The following is an 18,392-nucleotide window of genomic DNA, read 5'->3' on the forward strand; positions in this document are numbered from 1 at the left end:
AACTTTGACCGCTGTCCTATGATTCATTCTTGGATCACTCTTGTACCCCTTGACTGACTTATGGCAAGGCACACTTCAGGTGCGGTACACATCATAGCATACTGTAGAGCCTACGTCTTAAGCATAGGGGACGACCTTCGTCCTTTCTCTCTATTCTGCCATGGTCGAGCTTTAAGTCTTAACTTCATACCTTAGAACTCAGGCAAGAACTCCTTCTTTGACTGATCCATCTTGAACACCTTCAAGATCATATCAAGGTATGTGCTCATTTGAAAGTTCCATTAAGCGTTTTGATCTATGCTTATAGATCTTGATGCTCAATGCTCAAACAGCTTAATCCAGGCTTTCCATTGAAAACACTTTCCAAATAACCCTAAATGCTTTCCAGAAATTCTACGTCATTTCTGATCAACAATATGCCAACAACATATATTCATCAGAAATTCTATAGTGCTCCCACTCACTTCTTTGGAAATACAAGTTTCTCATAAACTTTGTATACACCAAAATCTTTGATCATCTCATCAAAGCGTACATTCCAACTCCGAGATGCTTACTCCAGTCCTTAGAAGGATTGCTGGAGCTTTGCATACTTATTAGCATCTTTCAGGATTGACAAAAACTTTCCGGTTGTATCACATACAACCTTTCCTCAAGAAAATCATCGAGGAAACAATGTTTTGACATCCTATCTGCAAGATTTGACAAATAATGCAGTAATTGCTAATATAATTCCAACAGACTCTTAGCATCGCTACGAGTGAGAAAGTCTCACCGCAGTCAACTCCTTGAACTTGTCGGGAAACTTCTTAACGACAAGTTGATCTTTCTTAATGGTGACATTTACCATCATCGTCCGTCTTCCTTTTAAAATCCATCTGTACTCAACAGCCTTACGACCATCGAGCTGTTCTGCCAAAGTCTACACTTTGCTTTCATACATGGATCCTCTCTCGGATTTTATGGCCTCGAGCCATTTATCGGAATCCAGGCCCACCATCGCTTCTCCATAGCTCGTAGGTTCATTGTTGTCTAGCAACATGACTTCCAAGACAGGATTACGTACCACTCTGAAGTAGTACGCATCCTTGTCATCCTACGAGGTTTGGTAGTGACTTGATCTGAAGTTTCATGATCAATATCATAAGCTTCCACTTCAATTGGTGTAGGTGCCACAGGAACAACTCCCTGTGCCCTATCACACACTACTTGAAGTGACGGTTCAATAACCTCATCAAGTCTCCACCATCCTCCCACTCAATTCTTTCGAGAGAAACTTTTCCTCGAGAAAGGACCCGATTCTAGAAACAATCCCTTATTGTTTTCAGATCTGAGACAGGAGGTATACCCAACTGTTTTGGGTGTCCTATGAAGATGTATTTATCCGCTTTGGGTTCGAGCTTTATCGGCCTGAAACTTTTTCACATAAGCGTCCCAGCCCCAAACTTTTAAGAAATGACAGCTTAGGTTTCTCTAAACCATAGTTCATATGGTGTTATCTCATCGGAATTACGTGGTGCCCTATTTAAAGTGAATGTGGTTGTCTCTAATGCCTAACCCATGAACTATCGTGGTAATTCGATAAGAGACATCATGGTATGCATCATATCCAATAGGGTGCAGTTATGATGTTCGGACACACCATCACACTATGGTGTTCCAGGCTGTATTAGTTGTGAAACAATTTCCACAATGTCTTAATTCTGTGCCAAACTCGTAATTCAGATATTCATCTCTATGATCATATCATAGATATTTTATCCTCTTGTCACGACGATCTTTCAACTTCACCCTGAAATTACTTGAACCTTTCAATAATTCAGACTCGTGATTCATCAAGTAAATGTACTCAACATCTACTCAAATCATCTGTGAAGAAAGAACATAACGATATCCACTACATGCCTCAGCACTCATTGGACTGCACACATCAAAATGTATTACTTCCAACAATTTGCTTTCTAGTTCCATTTTACTGAAACCGAGGCTTTCAGTCATCTTGCCCATGTGGTATGATTTGTATGCCTCAAGTGATTCAAAATCAAGTGAGTCCAAATGGTCCATTTGCATGGAGTTTCTTAATGCATACACACCAATAGACATGGTTCGCATGTCTCAAACTTTTCAAAAATGAGTGAGTCCAAAGATCCATCAACATGGAGCTTCTTCATGCGTTCTATACCGATATGACTTAAGTGGCAGCGCCACAAGTAGGTGGTACTATCATTACTATCTTTTGGCATGAACATGTGTATCACTACGATCGAGATTCAATAAACCATTCATTTTAGGTGCAAGACCATTGAAGGTATTATTCAAATAAACAGAGTAACCATTATTCTCCTTAAATGAATAACCTTATTGCGATAGACATAATCCAATCATGTCTATGCTCAACGCAAACACCAATCTCGATGGTAGAGGGAGCGTACGATATTTGATCATATCAACATTGGAAACACTTCCAACACATATCGTCAGCTCACCTTTAGCTAGTCTCCGTTTATTCCGTAGCCTTTATTTCGGGTTACTAACACTTAGCAACCGAACCGGTATCTAATACCCTGGTGCTACTAGGAGTACTAGTAAACTACACATCAACACAATGTATATCAATATACTTCTATCGACCTTGCCAGCCTTCTAATCTACCAAGTATTTAGGGTAATTCTGCTCCAGTGGCAGTTCCCCTTATTACAGAAGCACTTAGTCTCGGGTTTGGGTTCAACCTTGGGTTTCTTCCCTAGGGCAGCAGCTGAATTGCCGTTTGATGAAGTATCCCTTTGTTCTCTTGCCCTTCTTGAAACTAGTGGTTTCACCAACCATCAACAATTGATGCTCCTTTTTGATTTCTACTTTCGCGGTGTCAAACATCGCGAATATCTCAAGGATCATCATATATGTCCCTGATATATCATAGTTCATCACGAAGCTCTAGCAGCTTGGTGGTAATGACTTCGGAGAAACATCACTATATCATCTGGAAGATCAACTCCCACTCGATTCAAATGATTGTTGTACTCAGACAATCTGAGCACAAGCTCAACAATTAAGCTTTTCTCCTTAGTTTGCAGGCTAAGAAAATCGTCGGAGGTCTTATACCTCTTGACGTGGGCACGAGCCTGAAATCCCAATTTCAGCCCTCAAAACATCTCATATGTTTTGCGACGTTTCAAAAACGTCTTCGGTGCCTCAACTCTAAACCGTTTAACTGAACTATCACGTAGTTATCAAAATTTGTATGTCAGATGTTCGCAACATCCACAGACAACGTTCGAGGTTCAGCACACTGAGCGGTGCATTAAGGACATAAGCCTTCTAAGAAGCAATGAGGACAATCCTCAGTTTACGGACCTAGTCCGCATAATTTCTACTTTCAACTTTCAACTAATTTTTCTCTAGGAACATATCTAAACAGTAGAACTGAAGCGCGAGCTATGACATAATTTGCAAAGATCTTTTGACTATGTTCAGGATAATTAAGTTCATCTTATGAACTCCCACTCAGATAGACATCCCTCTAGTCATCCAAGTGATTACATGATCCGAGTCAACTAGGCCGTGTCCGATCATCACGTGAGACGGACTAGCCAATGTCGGTGAACATCTTCATGTTGATCGTATCTTCTATACGACTCATGCTCGACCTTTCGGTCTCTTGTGTTCCGAGGCCATGTCTGTACATGCTAGGCTCATCAAGTTAACCCTAAGTGTTTTGCATGTGTAAAACTGTCTTACACCCGTTGTATGTGAACGTAAGGATCCATCACACCCGATCATCACGGCGTGCTTAGAAACGACGAACTGTAGCAACGGTGCACAGTTAGGGGAGAACACTTCTTGAAATTTTAATGAGGGATCATCTTATTTACTACCATCGTTCTAAGCAAATAAGATGTATAAACATGATAAACATCACATGCAATCAAATAGTGACAAGATATGGCCAATATCATATAGCTCCTTTGATCTCCATCTTGGGGCTCCATGATCATCTTGTCACCGGCATGACACCATGATCTCCATCATCATGATCTCCATCATCGTGTCTTCTTGAAGTTGTCACGTCATCTATTACTTCTACTACTACAACTAACGGTTAGCAAAAAAGTAAAGTAATTACATGATGTTTAAGTTGACACGCAGGTCATAAATAAATAAAGACAACTCCTATGGCTCCTGCCGGTTGTCATACTCATCGACATGCAAGTCGTGATTCCTATTACAAGAACATGATCAATCTCATACATCACATATATCATTCATCACATCCTTTGGCCATATCACATCACATAGCATACCCTGCAAAAACAAGTTAGACGTCCTCTAATTGTTGTTTGCATGTTTTACGTGGCTGCTATGGGTTTCTAGCAAGAACGTTTCCTACCTACGCAAAGACCACAACGTGATATGCCAATTGTTATTTACCCTTCATAAGGACTCTGTTCATCGAATCCGATCCGACTAAAGTGGGAGAGATAGACACCCGCCAGCCACCTTATGCAACTAGTGCATGTTTGTCGGTGGAACCGGTCTCACGTAAGAGTACGTGTAAGGTTGGTCCGGGCCGCTTCATCCCACGATGCCGCCGAATCAAGATAAGACTAGTAATGGAAAGCATATTGAACAAAATCAACGCCCACAACTACTTTGTGTTCTACTCGTGCATAGAATCTACGCAATAGACCTAGCTCATGATGCCACTATTGGGGAACGTAGCAGAAATTCAAAATTTTCCTACGTATCACCAAGATCTATCTATGGAGAGACTAGCAACTAGGGGAAGGAGAGTGCATCTACATACCCTTGTAGATCGCTAAGCGGAAGCGTTCAAGTGAACGGGGTTGATCGAGTCATACTCGTCGTGATCCAAATCACCGATGACCAAGTGCCGAACGGACGACACCTCCGCGTTCAACACATGTACAGCCCGGTGACGTCTCCCATGCCTTGATCCAGCAAGGAGAGAGGGAGAGGTTGAGGAAGACTCCATCCAGAAGCAGCACAACGGCATGGTGGTGATGGAGGAGCGTGGCAATCCTGCAGGGCTTCGCCAAGCACCACGGGAGAGGAGAAGAACTTGGGAGAGAGGGAGGGGCTGCACCAAAGGCATAAGGGGTTTCTCAAGAGGCCCTCCTACCCTCACTATATATAGGGAGACCAAGGGGGGGTGCGCCAGCCCTAGGAGATCCAATCTCCTAGGGGGCGGCGGCCAGGGGAGGTTTCCCTCCCCCCCAAGGCACCTAGGAGGTGCCTTCCCTCCTTAGGACTCTTCCTTAGGGTTCCGCTTTCACCCTAGGCGCATGGGCCATAAGGGAAGTGGCGCCCCAGCCCAATTTGGGCTGGATCCCTTCCCACTTCAGCCCATGGGACCCTCCGGGATAGGTGGCCCCACCCGGTGGGCCCCCGGGACCCTTCCGGTGGTCCCGGTACAATACCGATGACCCCGAAACTTGTCCCGATGGCCGAAATAGGACTTCCTATATATAAATCTTTACCTCCGGACCATTCCGGAACTCCTCGTGACGTCCGGGATCTCATCCGGGACTCCGAACAACATTCGGTAACCACATACAAGCTTCCTTTATAACCCTAGCGTCATCGAACCTTAAGTGTGTAGGCCCTACGGGTTCGGGAGACATGCAGACATGACCGAGACGTTCTCCGGTCAATAACCAACAGCGGGATCTGGATACCCATGTTGACTCCCACATGTTCCACGATGATCTCATCGGATGAACCACGATGTCAAGGACTTAATCAATCCCGTATACAATTCCCTTTGTCTAGCGGTATTGTACTTGCCCGAGATTCGATCGTCGGTATCCCTATACCTTGTTCAATCTCGTTACCGGCAAGTCTCTTTACTCGTTCCGTAACACATCATCCCGTGATCAACTCCTTGGTCACATTGCGCATATGATGATGTCCTACTGAGTGGGCCCAGAGATACCTCTCCGCTTACACGGAGTGACAAATCCCAGTCTCGATTCGTGCCAACCCAACAGACACTTTCAGAGATACCTGTAGTGCACCTTTATAGTCACCCAGTTACGTTGTGACGTTTGATACACCCAAAGCATTCCTACGGTATCCGGGAGTTGCACAATCTCATGGTCTAAGAAAATGATACTTGACATTAGAAAAGCTTTAGCATACGAACTACACGATCTTTGTGATAGGCTTAGGATTGGGTCTTGTCCATCACATCATTCTCCTAATGATGTGATCCCGTTATCAACGACATCCAATGTCCATGGTCAGGAAACCGTAACCATCTATTGATCAACGAGCTAGTCAACTAGAGGCTTACTAGGGACATGGTGTTGTCTATGTATCCACACATGTATCTGAGTTTCCTATCAATACAATTCTAGCATGGATAATAAACGATTATCATGAACAAGGAAATATAATAATAATCAATTTATTATTGCCTCTAGGGCATATTTCCAACATATCCATAGTCGCTATCTTCCTTGTCTTCAACTCTGTCTGACTCTTTTTCCTTATCTTTGGGTTGTTTGCCCTGAAACTGCTGGATCAGGAGTCGGCACTGTCGAGTGGTATGCTTTGGGTAAATAAAATTACCCTCTTCATCTTTCTTGGTGTGGATGTGACATGGCAGATCCAAAACATCATTTCCATCTTGATCCTTAACTTTCTTGGGCTTCCAGGGGCCTTTGGGTTTTCCCTTGAAATTTCCCTGGGTTACGGCCAGGGCCTCCCCAGGGGCGGCTGGCTCGGCCTTCCGCTTCTGCTTCCGACTGGAATTGCCTCCGGTTTCCTGGGCGACTGCTTTCTGCTTGCCACTCCGGAGTCGATCTTCATCTTCTCCGTTAGCGTATTTGGTGGAAATTTCCTTCATCCGATTCAGGGACATTTCTCCGGTCCGACCGAACTTCAGGTTCAGCTCTCTGTTCTTGACGCCTTCTTTAAAGGCACAAACTGCTTGGTGATCCGGTACGTTCTCAACTGTGTGATGCAAAGTGATCCACCTCTAGATGTAATCCCTCAGAGTTTCACTCGGCTTCTGCACGCAAGACCGCAATTCTGTAAGGCCTGTGGGTCGCTTGCATGTTCCCTCAAAGGTTGTGACAAACACTCGAGAGAGATCCTCCCAAGTGTAGATGCTGCTGGGTGCTAACTGATTCAGCCACGCTCTGGCCGAGCCCTCTAACAGGAGAGGCAAATGCTTCATGGCCACCTCATCATTTCCACCGCCAATCTGTACAGCCACTCGGTAATCTTCGAGCCAAGTGTCAGGCTTAGACTCACCGGTGAACTTGCTGACTCCAGTCGCCAACCGAAAGTTGGGAGGAATCACTGCGGCCCTGATGGCTCGACTGAAACACTCTCGCCCTGAAACACGTACTCTGCTGCTGCCGGGCGCATCTCTGTTCTGGCCTTCCCGATGAGCCCTGTTCCTGTCAACCAAACCTTGAACGAGGATAGATCTCGCGTCAAAGCCTGGGTCCCTGGGGTCGACTGGAATCCTCTGCCCAACGCTATGAGGGCGCCTGTCATCTCGATGTCGAGGCGCATACGACCCACTCCTCGGGGTAGGGGTCAGCACTCGACGTCGATCATCACGATCGGATCGGTGATCATAGTGCCCATTCCTTCTGTACTGATCATGCCGGTCACCACGTCCCTCATGTCTCGGGGGCGACCTCGGGCTGTGAGCCGACTGGACTGTATCTGTTGCAACGGATCGACTGTGGATCCTATTCCGTGACTGAGAAACAGCGGAATTCTGGTTTCCCGCTGCCCGGAGCAACGCTCTGATCTGCAACAAGCCCCTGCCAGCCTCCGACTAGGAGGGCTGAATCGATTCTGCTATACGGGCCGCGGCGGCCAAATTCTGAACTGGGGTTCGATATACCTGCGTCGGCGGGAAGAGCTGGCGTCGACTAGACTCGGGAGCCCGCTGACGTGCTTGCTCGTCGAGTGCTCGCTGGAGATTCTCCAGTCGAGTGCACTCGGCCAAGTTAGCCAAGCGCGCGTCCTCCAAGGCCCGGGCCTCGGGGGTCTCTCCGACGATAGGAGTGCGGAGTGCATCCATGTTCCGGCGGCGAAGCTCCTCTCGCTGTAATGACGTGAGAGGTTCGGGGAGATACTCATCGTGGGGATGCGACAGGTCGCCCCCACCCACGCCTCCATCAGCGCGAGGGAGACCGGGAGGACTGTGCGTTCCATCGACCGCCAGAATCTCAGCCGCTGGGTCGCTGCTGTCGCACTCGGATGCGGTCTCCGCAGAGCCAGTCAACGGGTCGAAAAGGCCGCAGAGGGATTCGTCGGGCTCGATTGCCGCGACTTGCGGGGCGGCCGACTGGCGAGCCACGGCATGCCTCACCCACCTCTGAAGTCTCGACCGACCAGAGCGCTTGCGCCGGTGGGAGACAGAGCGGGGAGACGATACGGGGGCCGACCGATACTGGGTCAACGGCTGCCGCAGGAGGACGCCACGAACGCATGCGCGGAAATGCGTCGCACCGCGGATGGGGAGCGCGTCGATGTCGAGTGGCGCCTCCTGAAGCCAGGCGGAGTCGTCGGCGATGAACGTGAGCGCGCCGAGGCGGATCTCGCGGCCCTCCACCAAAACTCCGCACGAAACCATGATCAAAGGGATCGGAAAAATCGCAACTTCTCCAATCAGGTGCTAAGACTCCGGCCCCAAGGTGGGCGCCAACTGTCGTGGTTCTAACTCTGACAGTGATGTAGGGGGTAAGTATGGAGAGGCAAGATCTCAGCTATGGAGAAGTTGTAAGCACGCAAGGTTTACGAGTTCGGGCCCTTCTCGGAAGAAGTAATAGCCCTACGTCTCGGAGCCCGGAGGCGGTCGACTGGATTATGCGCGTGTGAATTACAGGGATGCCAACCCTTCATACTGAGGAGGGGGTGGCTTATATAGAGTTCGCCGGCCCCCTCCTGCCCTCGGTAATGCAGGGTTTTAAGGTACATTTAAGGTCGAGCGTTACTGGTAACGCCCCTAATAAAGTGCTATAATGACCATAAAGACTACTTAACAGCTGACTGTTTGCCTGCGGAGTGACTATAGGCCTCCTGGTGGTCGAGTGGTTGGCTTCATGGTCGAGTGATGGCTTCTTGGTCGAGTGTCTTGAACCCGTCGAGTGGGATACCTTCAAGTCGATTGAAAGGTGACTTCTCCTAGGGATGTCACAGGGTAGGGCTCTTTGGACAGGCTCGTGCCCCTACCCTAGGTACATGGCTTCGTCACTTACCACCGTAGTCCATTTCCCGAGAATCTGGCAACGTCATCTCGTCGATTCGTGTTGCAAAACTTTCACTTTTCTTTCTAGATTTGATGAGTCTGGAATATTCTGACACCAACCAGATCTGAATCTCAGGCAGATATGATGGTTGGACAACTGTGAAACATAACAAGTGTCACTATTATTTTTGTATTATTCATGCTGCAAATAATAAGCATGAACAACACTGTGGCCGCGTGCTTCGCGGAGCCTGTGGTCACCCGTACTCTGGGCGTGTAGCACCCCGTCGCTGCTCGCGACTGTGGTTGGTCGCCGACGGCAGTCGCCGTGGGCGTGCAGCGCAGGGATGGGATGGGATGGGAGAGGAGCGACTGGGTCGGCTCCGAGTACCCCGGCGCCTCTCTGATGAGCCGCCTTGGAACACCATGCGGCCGGAGGAGGGCCGACCATGCCGCTCATGCCGCGGTGGTTCAGTGAGTTTCCCACAATCCAGTACCATCTGAATTTCAGCGGACCATACGATTCATTCCATTTCAGAAGCTCGTTATAATCTGCTGCTGTTAGAAGGGAGAGAGGAATTTGGTGAAATTGTTTGTTGTATTGCTTGAGCCTCATGGGCATATATATATAGGAGTACAATCATCTACTTGGAGTACAAGACAAGCCAGAACAAATCCTAGTCTATCTCGTCTTTCCTAATAAACATTATACTCAACATCCCCCGCAGTCACAATGGTAGCGACGCAGACGGTAAGACTGGAGAAGAATCCGAAGGCAAGCCGACGGACACCCCCCCATAGTTGTAACGGTCGACGCATCGCGGAGTCGTGGCTGGAGTGACAACCGACGAGGTTGCTCAAGCAAGGCGGTAGCCCTTTGTGCCGTTTGTCGAGGTAGCCGAGAGCGTATGGTGGTGGAGCCGTGATCGAGGTAGCCGTGCGAAAAATGTCGTGGTCGATGTCGAGTCGGGGTAGCCGGTGTCGATGAAGTCGCCGTGGAGCCGCGGGCGCAAGGAGACGCCGAGTTAGCATGGGCGCAGTGGTGTCGAAGTAGTGGTGCGCCGGGAAGAAGATGTTGTTGACGACGCGTCGCGGCGGGGATGCCAAACCCGGGGACACATCGTAGACGAAGGCACGCGTCGGTGTTGCCAGCACCGGGCATGCGTAGACGGACGAAGACGAAGTTGACGAAGCACCGCACCAGGCTTGCCAGGCCCGGGGACATGTCGTGGACGAAGGCACGCGGCGGTGTTGCCAGTACCGATCATGCGTGGACTGGGACCTGCACGAGCTGTACGCCATGTCGAAGAAGTCGGAGAGGCCAGCAGAGAAGGACTCGACGACGGTTGCGGCGCCAATCGTCGCCCGCGGTTGTCGGAGTAGACGAAGTGGTCGTGGTAGATGACGGCGACGCTGGCGACGGGCTGATGCTGGACGAAGACGAAGAAGGTGGACGGGCGGCAGCGGCGGCTACGTGGGTAGCGGCGGCGGCGACCAAAGAAGAGCAGCGGCGGCGGCGTCTAGGTTAGAAACGCGGCGGCGATGCTCGAAGTAGGCGAAGAACCCTAACAGCGTGACGAAGACCGGCGCGGACAGTGGCGTTCCCGTGCCAAGGGAGATGGCGCGGCGCATACCACGGGAAGTCAACGCGCGTCGACGACGAAGTGGACCGTGGGCTGCCGCGCTATGGCCCGAAGGGGCGACGCAGCGGCGGCAGGCGGGTCGGGGCGACGGCGGGAAGACCTCGGGGCGACAGCGAGGACCGCGGGCCGCGCCGCTGCAGCCCGAAGGGGCGACGCAACGGCGGTTCGCGAGACGGTGCAACCGCGGGGACGACCTTGGGACGGCCGCGTGGACCGCGTGCCACGCTCGCTACGGCCCGACGGGGCGACACAGCGGCGGCGCGAGAGTCGATGCAGCCACGGGACGGCCTAGAGCGGACGCCCTCGGGGCGGCTGGGGACCGCGGGCCGCGGCACTACGGCCCGAAGGGGCGACATAGCGGTGACGCGGGTCGGTGCAGCCGGGAGAAGAACCATGGGGCGGCGGCGCTGCGGCCTGACGGGGCGACGAAGCGGCAGCCCGATGCTCGATCGGTGGAGAGGCGCGCTGAACTCGGGGACGATCTTCACGGGACCTGCGGAGGCGCGCGTAACCGACGGGCCAGGTCAGTCGCACGGCGTAGATGAGTCGGATCGCGGCGGCGAGCGGGTGATCAAGCCGATCGTACGCGAGGTCGGGGACGCCGCTCGGTGGAGGCGTGGTGGCGACGGAGTCCGAGATGAAGCCGGCGGCGGCGGTCAGCAGGGCGGCTATGATTGGCCGCTGCATGACGCGAGGCCGCCGGGTCGGGGTGATTCAGGAGTCCCGGTCGGAGCAGGGCGGTGACGGCTGGTGTAGATCGACGGGCGGGCCGGCGCGCGAACGGCGGCGGCGAAGGGCCGCCGCATGACGTGAGGCCGCTGGGTCGGGGCGACCGGCGGGCCGACGCGCGGACGACGCGCGAGGCCGCCGGGTCGGTGAAGAAGCCGGCCGATCGCGCCGGTGTTGGAGTAGAGGCGCACGGGGTCGACAGCGGCGGTGGGCGACGCAAACCGGATCACATAGACCGGAAAACCAAAAAGTAGACGCCGATCAAAGTGACCTGCGAGAGAGAGAAAACCCGGATCAAAGGATCGGGAAAAAGACTCTCTAGGGCAGCCGGTCAACACGACCGGCGGACGAATCCTAGGTACGGGCGGCGCGGCCCCCGTCGGCGGTCATGGAGGCCGACCACCCCGGGGGCGGCGCGCGAGTGCGGAAGCGGCAGCGGCTAGGGTTTAGGATCGACTTGCGATAGATACCATGTTAGAAGGGAGAGAGGAATTTGGTGAAATTGTTCGTTGTATTGCTTGAGCCTCGTGGGCATATATATAGGAGTACAATCATCTACTTGAAGTACAAGACAAGCCAGAACAAATCCTAGTCTATCTCGTCTTTCCTAATAAACATTATACTCAACAGCTGCTTCTCGTTATAATTTTGTTAGTCTTTGTGTTTAGATCAGCAGGCTCTCTGCCCTATTCCGTCTTCACTGAAATGAAACAAGTCGTCATAGCAGCTTAAACCCAATTAAATCTTGGCTGAACATAGAAGAACAGTGTCAGTGTGGCATACATCAAAAACTGTTGCAGCATATCTTGCCAGCCGCAGCTCAGGACAGTAAAACAGGGGCTTGGCATCAAGGAGTTGAGGTCGATTGTGCCAGACGGGGGCTCTAGGTGTTCCCGGTCAACTCCAACTTAGTTCTTCAGCAGCTGTAAGCGCTGGGACTGCCGTCGCTTTTCTCTCTGTCAACAGCAAGCAAGCATTGTTCCATGGACACGTCCACCTCTCAGGGCATAAAGCCAGACCATCTCTCCAGCGGAAGCAATAGCCATGTTAGTCCTTGTACTAGTCGATTCTGATAGAAGCCTCAGCAAAGAGGTTAATGTTGAAATACTGGAGAGTCCAACAGAAGAAGCAAGCCGTTTTCTGGCCCTTGGCAGGTCGTGAAACACCATTATCTGTCAATACCACAAACAGGGGAAAAATTCTGAATATTCTGTGCGTCATGACGGGCGGCTATCAAGCAGCACATAACTTGCTCAATCATCACTCCGGTCTCCGGGTTTGCAAAGTTATCGCAGGGTCACTTTCATGCTTTGAAATGTTTGCCGGGCAGGAAAGGGATATACACTGTCCCGTAGAAGGTTGAGTAGCAACTAGCAACTGCAAAAAAGTAAGGGCGTGTTAAGGGGTTGAAAGTTCAAAACAGCCAAAAAAGATGACCATTTTTCTCTGCTCCTTTTAGACTAGCAGAGGTCACTAGATGACCATTTCCAAATTTCTTCCAAGCCAGAAAAGATAAGACACAAACTTCTACACACGTCTCTTTCGGTTTATACAATCTCGTATTCAACTCTTCGATCAAAGAAAAGAAAAACACGGCTTCGACGGAGAAATAAGATGAAGACCCATAGTCTCCTTGGGCAAGTCCTCTGAGAAGTTTCAGATATATATAGCTTCACCCAGCTTTGGCAGTTGTTTCAGATATATGTAAACCGAGCGAGCTCTCCAACACACATACATGGAGGTAATATTTTCTGCTGCTATGGGTGAGCTTGCCAGTAGATCCATATCTTTCCTGGTGGGTAGATACCTGAAGCAGCGGACAGCGGCGACAACCGAGGAGGAGAGGCTCCACAGCCTGCAACGGTTGCTACTGCGGCTTCATGTCGTCGTTGAGGAGGCAGATGACCGGCTCATCACAAACCAGGCCATGCTGCATCAACTCAGCATACTGAGACAGGAGATGTACAGGGGGTATTACACCCTCGATATGTTCAATTGCCGAGCACATGAAGATGACAGGACAAAAGATTACTCTTTTGCCCCATCTAAGTTCAACCCTGCAAAGCGTGTATGTTTCTGCAGTGGCAACAGTGAAGGTGCAGCACAAGCTGAGCTGCTGGAGCAAGTTCATGGCAGCATGCAGAACACCATTGAAGATGTGAGTGAGTTCATCATATTTCTAAACAGTTACCCACGTCTGCACCGTCAACCGTACAACATGTATCTGCTGCTGGACAAATGCATGTTTGGACGACAAACGGAGATGGAACTTGTGATGAACTGCCTGTTGCAAGCTGAGACTGCTCTTGGTGCTGCTGATCATTTGGCTGTATTGCCAATCGTCGGTCCCAGGAAAGTTGGAAAGAGCACCCTGGTCGAGCATGTATGCAACGATGAAAGGGTACGCAACCACTTCTCTCAATTTTTGTTTTTCAATGGAGATGTTCTTAAAGACGCAAGTGTAGAGACCCTAAGAGATGGAGGTAGAATCAAGCATCAAAACCGTGGGATGGGCGGTGGAAGGACATTGATCATCATTGAGCTACTTCTGGATATTGAGGAGCCTGTATGGAAGAGGTTGTATTCAGCTGCGAAAAGTCGCATCACGAGTGGAAGTAAGATGATAATTGTGAGCCGCTCTGACAAGATCGCAAGCCTTGGAACCACAGAACCCCTCAGATTACAGTTCTTAACTCAGGAAGCATACTGGTACTTCTTCAAGGTGCGTTCCTTTGGGAGCACGAGAGCAGAGGACCACCCGAAGCTCGCATCAATGGCCATGGAGACGGCCAATTTGACAAGTGGGTGCTTCATGTCTGCAAACATCATCAGTGGAATACTGAAACCAAATTTTAACCCCCATTTCTGGAGCATGGTCCTTGCAGCCCTCAGGAATTTGAACAAGACAAACATCTCAGTGTATGGGGATCGTTTCACTCTTCCTTGGCAGATGGTGGAGCCAACATATCTCAGTCTCAGGAGGGTGAATAAATGTGTCGTGTTGTTTCTTGACTACGAGACATGTTCTGCTGAAACTGGACCTGAAGCTCTCAGGATGATGAGCGCGCAAGATCTTCTCTTTGGAAGTGTGAGGCTTCGAGGGAAATTCAACGTCCATGCATGGACATCCCACCTGCCGCCTCACTACAGCTACATCGTTCACTGTGAGGTACAGAGGCCACATCGCATGGTCACAAGTAACAAGCGTTTTCAGAAGAGTAGCGGCTGATTAAATTGTCTAGTCTTTTATCCAACACTCGAAGCTCATGGTTCGCAGAAACTTGAAGAGGCAAGCAGAGTAGGTACAGGTTGTGGGCCGAGAGCCTTAGACTGTTTTCCTTTCTGAAATACCATATTTTTGTTCTTCTTTTTGAGCAACTCTGAAATAATACAAATTTCACTGTTATTTTTACATCCCAGCTGTAAGTAATAAGCAATTAGGCAAACTGTACGGGTCAGAAGTTTTGGAAGTTCTTCGGGTTGGGGATATTAGCTAGGTACCTCTATTTTTTTAATCATCTGTACTGACCAGTGAGAAAGCATGCAAGTTTCTTTGACTATTTCCATTTGTCCACCTAATTTTTAACAATTTCCATGATACCACTGGACGAGGTAAAGATATCCTGATAGTACTGAAGGTTATCCTGATATCAACGGTCAATGCATTTTTTGTTTATTTTTGCTTTTTGACAAAATAGACCGCAGATGGCCACAAAGTTTGAAATCAAGTCTGCATCCACATCAAAAAAGGAAATACGAAACCAAGAGCCAGGCCAACTTCAATAGTGAGACCTTTCAAGGTTCTACAGTGTGACAAGTCAACCATGCATTTGTTTGGGAAGCAAGGAGTATTTCTGTGGGACCCAGCATTCAGTGCCTGCTCTCAGTAGAACCGATCCCCAATCTCGTTCGTTCGTTCTCGGGAAGAAGTGTTTATAACTTCAAGCATGAGGCGCTGTAATGCTCTTGCTTGAGGCTTCAGAGGAGACCTACCCATGGCGGTGGACACGGACTATCCCCATCAATCCTCCCACTGTGGCCGCATGTTGCGCGGAGCCTGGTGGTCGCCGACGGCAGTCGTTGTTACCATAGTGCTGCGCGTGGAGGGAGGGGAGGCGCAAAGGTCGGTGCTCGCCCCGCGATGCGGTGCTCCCTGCGAGTTCACCCTTTTCCGCATTTGAATCTGATATGGTTTCAGTGTCTGTATTTGTCGCAACTGAATTTCAGATTCTAGCTGTAGGATTCGGATGATAGCACAGAGAAAATAGCTAACTTTGGGAGTGCTTTTACTGAGATAAATTCGATTACAGAGTAAAGTTGAGGCAGCAAGGACTTAACCGAATACAAGGAGAGAAGCCTAGTGCTACTCCGAACCCATTAAGCTTTCAACTGGAGGTAAAAGAAAATGGTAAGCTAAAGTGAAGTAAGGCTGTTGTAGAAAGTGATGTATAGGAAGCTGTAGCCATCAGATGCATGATCGGATGATCCCCGATCACAGTGAGATTGCCCAGCGGTGCAAATCGGGAAGTTGTACACGGCGCTGTAACAAAATGAGTTGTGTCTTGCATTCTTCAGAGTTAACTGTTGATTCTTCAGGTTTCAGGTTCGGATCCTGACAAGAAAGCTCTGCACTTGGCAGGCCTGCTACTACAATATGTAGTGCCTGTGCCATCCACCTCCTCATAAAGCAGCCATCACATGCTAATCACTGCCATCTCTCTCTGCTGCTGCTTCCTGCTTGGACTTTGGCACAACCAGTACTAATGCTGCTGTTACAGGTATCGCACATTTCACTGCACTCTTATATATGCATTTCGATTATTGATTGGACCTATGACACTTATTTTGTCCTGTCTAACGAGCATATGTTTTATTATTAATCATGAAAACATTGTGGTAAATCCATTAGTTTGTAAATATCTTCTTCACAGCACCCAGTGTTACCGAAAAAGGCTTTCGCCCCACTTTATATATAAAGCACCAAACCACAAGCATCCAGTACAACCACACGCCACGCCACCGCAACACACGTACACGCCCAAGACATGATACATAGGCGCTGAGCGCAGCAACACCACTCCTAGCACTACCGCCCCGAATAAATGAAGCTACATATGACGAACCATGCGCTCCAAGGCGGCGCCTTCAGGAAGGATACGATGCCGAAACGCCGCCACCGCCCGATCCAAGGATCAGAGTTTCCCCCGGAGCCGCATGACGGGCAATGAGAGCCTCGATGACGCCTTCAAGAAGGGAACGATCTTCGCCGCCGCTGGTCCGTCCGAAGATAGAGCAGGTTTTCACCTCGGCCCACAATCACCGCCACCGAACGCCACACCCCGGCAACCACGCCGCCCACACGACCATGATGACTGGGCAGCACCAAGGCACGGGCTTTGTCCAAGAGCATCGCGCAACCACCACCACCAGGGCCGCCGCCCCAGTATCCAAGACCTCGACACCACCTCACCCGTGACCCGCCACTACCCCAACCGAAGAGACGAGTGGAAAGGTCCCGCCTTTCGCACCCCTGGACGACCCCCAGCTCCGGGACCCAATAGGCCGGCCAAAACTGGCCTCCATCGCCCGTCCTGCAGCCCCGAGCGCGAGACGAGCTCCGTCCTGCTGCCGGGCGCGAGACGAGCTCCGTCCCACAGTGTTCAGCGCCTCTCTCCGGGAATCAATCTCCAATTCCCCGTTACAGCCACGCGTTGCTCGGTTGCTCCTGCTCGAGGCCACAGAGGGGGATTCACCCTCGTCGCCTTCCTGCCGTGGCTCGGCCGGACCAGGCTGTTAACTACCTCCTGCTTGCCATAACATGCTTTGGGAGTACAGTAGTTCATTGAATGCAGCTTGTGCACTGCATGGTCTCAACAATAAAAAAACCTGCATGAGGAATCACATGTAGGCACATGCTTGAGACTGTATTTATCCACCTAATCCGTCTTGTCCTTCCTAATTTTGTATGGACAAGCTAACAAATGATGAGTTGGACTGATGGACACATCCAGCGCGTACCTTCAAATGTGATTTCTCACTATCATCAGTGTCCCTAGTTTCCACCACACTAATTAACGAGTAGGCAGATGTACGAGACTGTATTTATCTACCTAATGCCCATGATCCCTTCCAAATTTTGTATTGAGAAGCTACCAAAATTTTGCGTTGGTCTGCAAGATGCAGGAACGCACAGCCACATGCCCCCGCTTCGATGCAACCTACTCCCTCCGTTCCGAATTAATTGTCTTGGATTTGTCTAGATACGGAGGTATCTAGCACTAAAATGAGTCTAGATACACCCGTATCTAGACAAATCCAAGACAAATAATTCGGAACGGAGGGAGTAATTTAGTAGCACTTGCGTGATTCTCTGCCGCCATTGGTCTACTTGGTTTCTTGTTTGTTTTTCCTTGCGTCTGCTCGCTGGATGTATTCAAGTGGTACTTAGTACACTACCCCTTTTGTGTTTAGCTATGGCCTATGGCTACTTCTGCATTGGATTCAGTTGCATGCCGACTGGACTGTGCGCTAGCTTGCTCTGTAGCTACCAGTGATCGAAGTTGGAAGCTGCATGCCTGGTTTGTGATCTTCTAGCTCAATGTAAGCTGCACACTTATCTTTTTCGTTTGTGTTATTGTTGGTTTTTCCCGTGGGTGGTTCTTTATTGGGGCGTAGGAATTTCACTAGAACAACCTGCAGCTAGATTTCCACAAGAATCTCAAGAATTCCTAGATGCGACTAAGTGGGCTTAACTCTGTGTTGCAGATTTTACAGGTTTGAGTGGG

The 18,392-nt window shown here is 50.0% G+C and overlaps 1 protein-coding gene across 1 annotated transcript; it reads left to right on the plus strand.

Moving 5' to 3' along the window:
- Positions 1-13,342: 13,342 nt before the first annotated feature.
- Positions 13,343-15,021, plus strand: LOC123184247 (disease resistance protein RGA2). The gene has a single exon (XM_044596395.1). The coding sequence runs from the start codon at positions 13,343-13,345 to the stop codon at positions 14,834-14,836; it is 1,494 nt and encodes a 497-aa protein (XP_044452330.1). The 3' UTR covers positions 14,837-15,021.
- Positions 15,022-18,392: the final 3,371 nt, after the last annotated feature.

Source organism: Triticum aestivum, chromosome 2A (assembly GCF_018294505.1).
Source record: "Triticum aestivum cultivar Chinese Spring chromosome 2A, IWGSC CS RefSeq v2.1, whole genome shotgun sequence".
NCBI lineage: Eukaryota > Viridiplantae > Streptophyta > Magnoliopsida > Poales > Poaceae > Triticum > Triticum aestivum.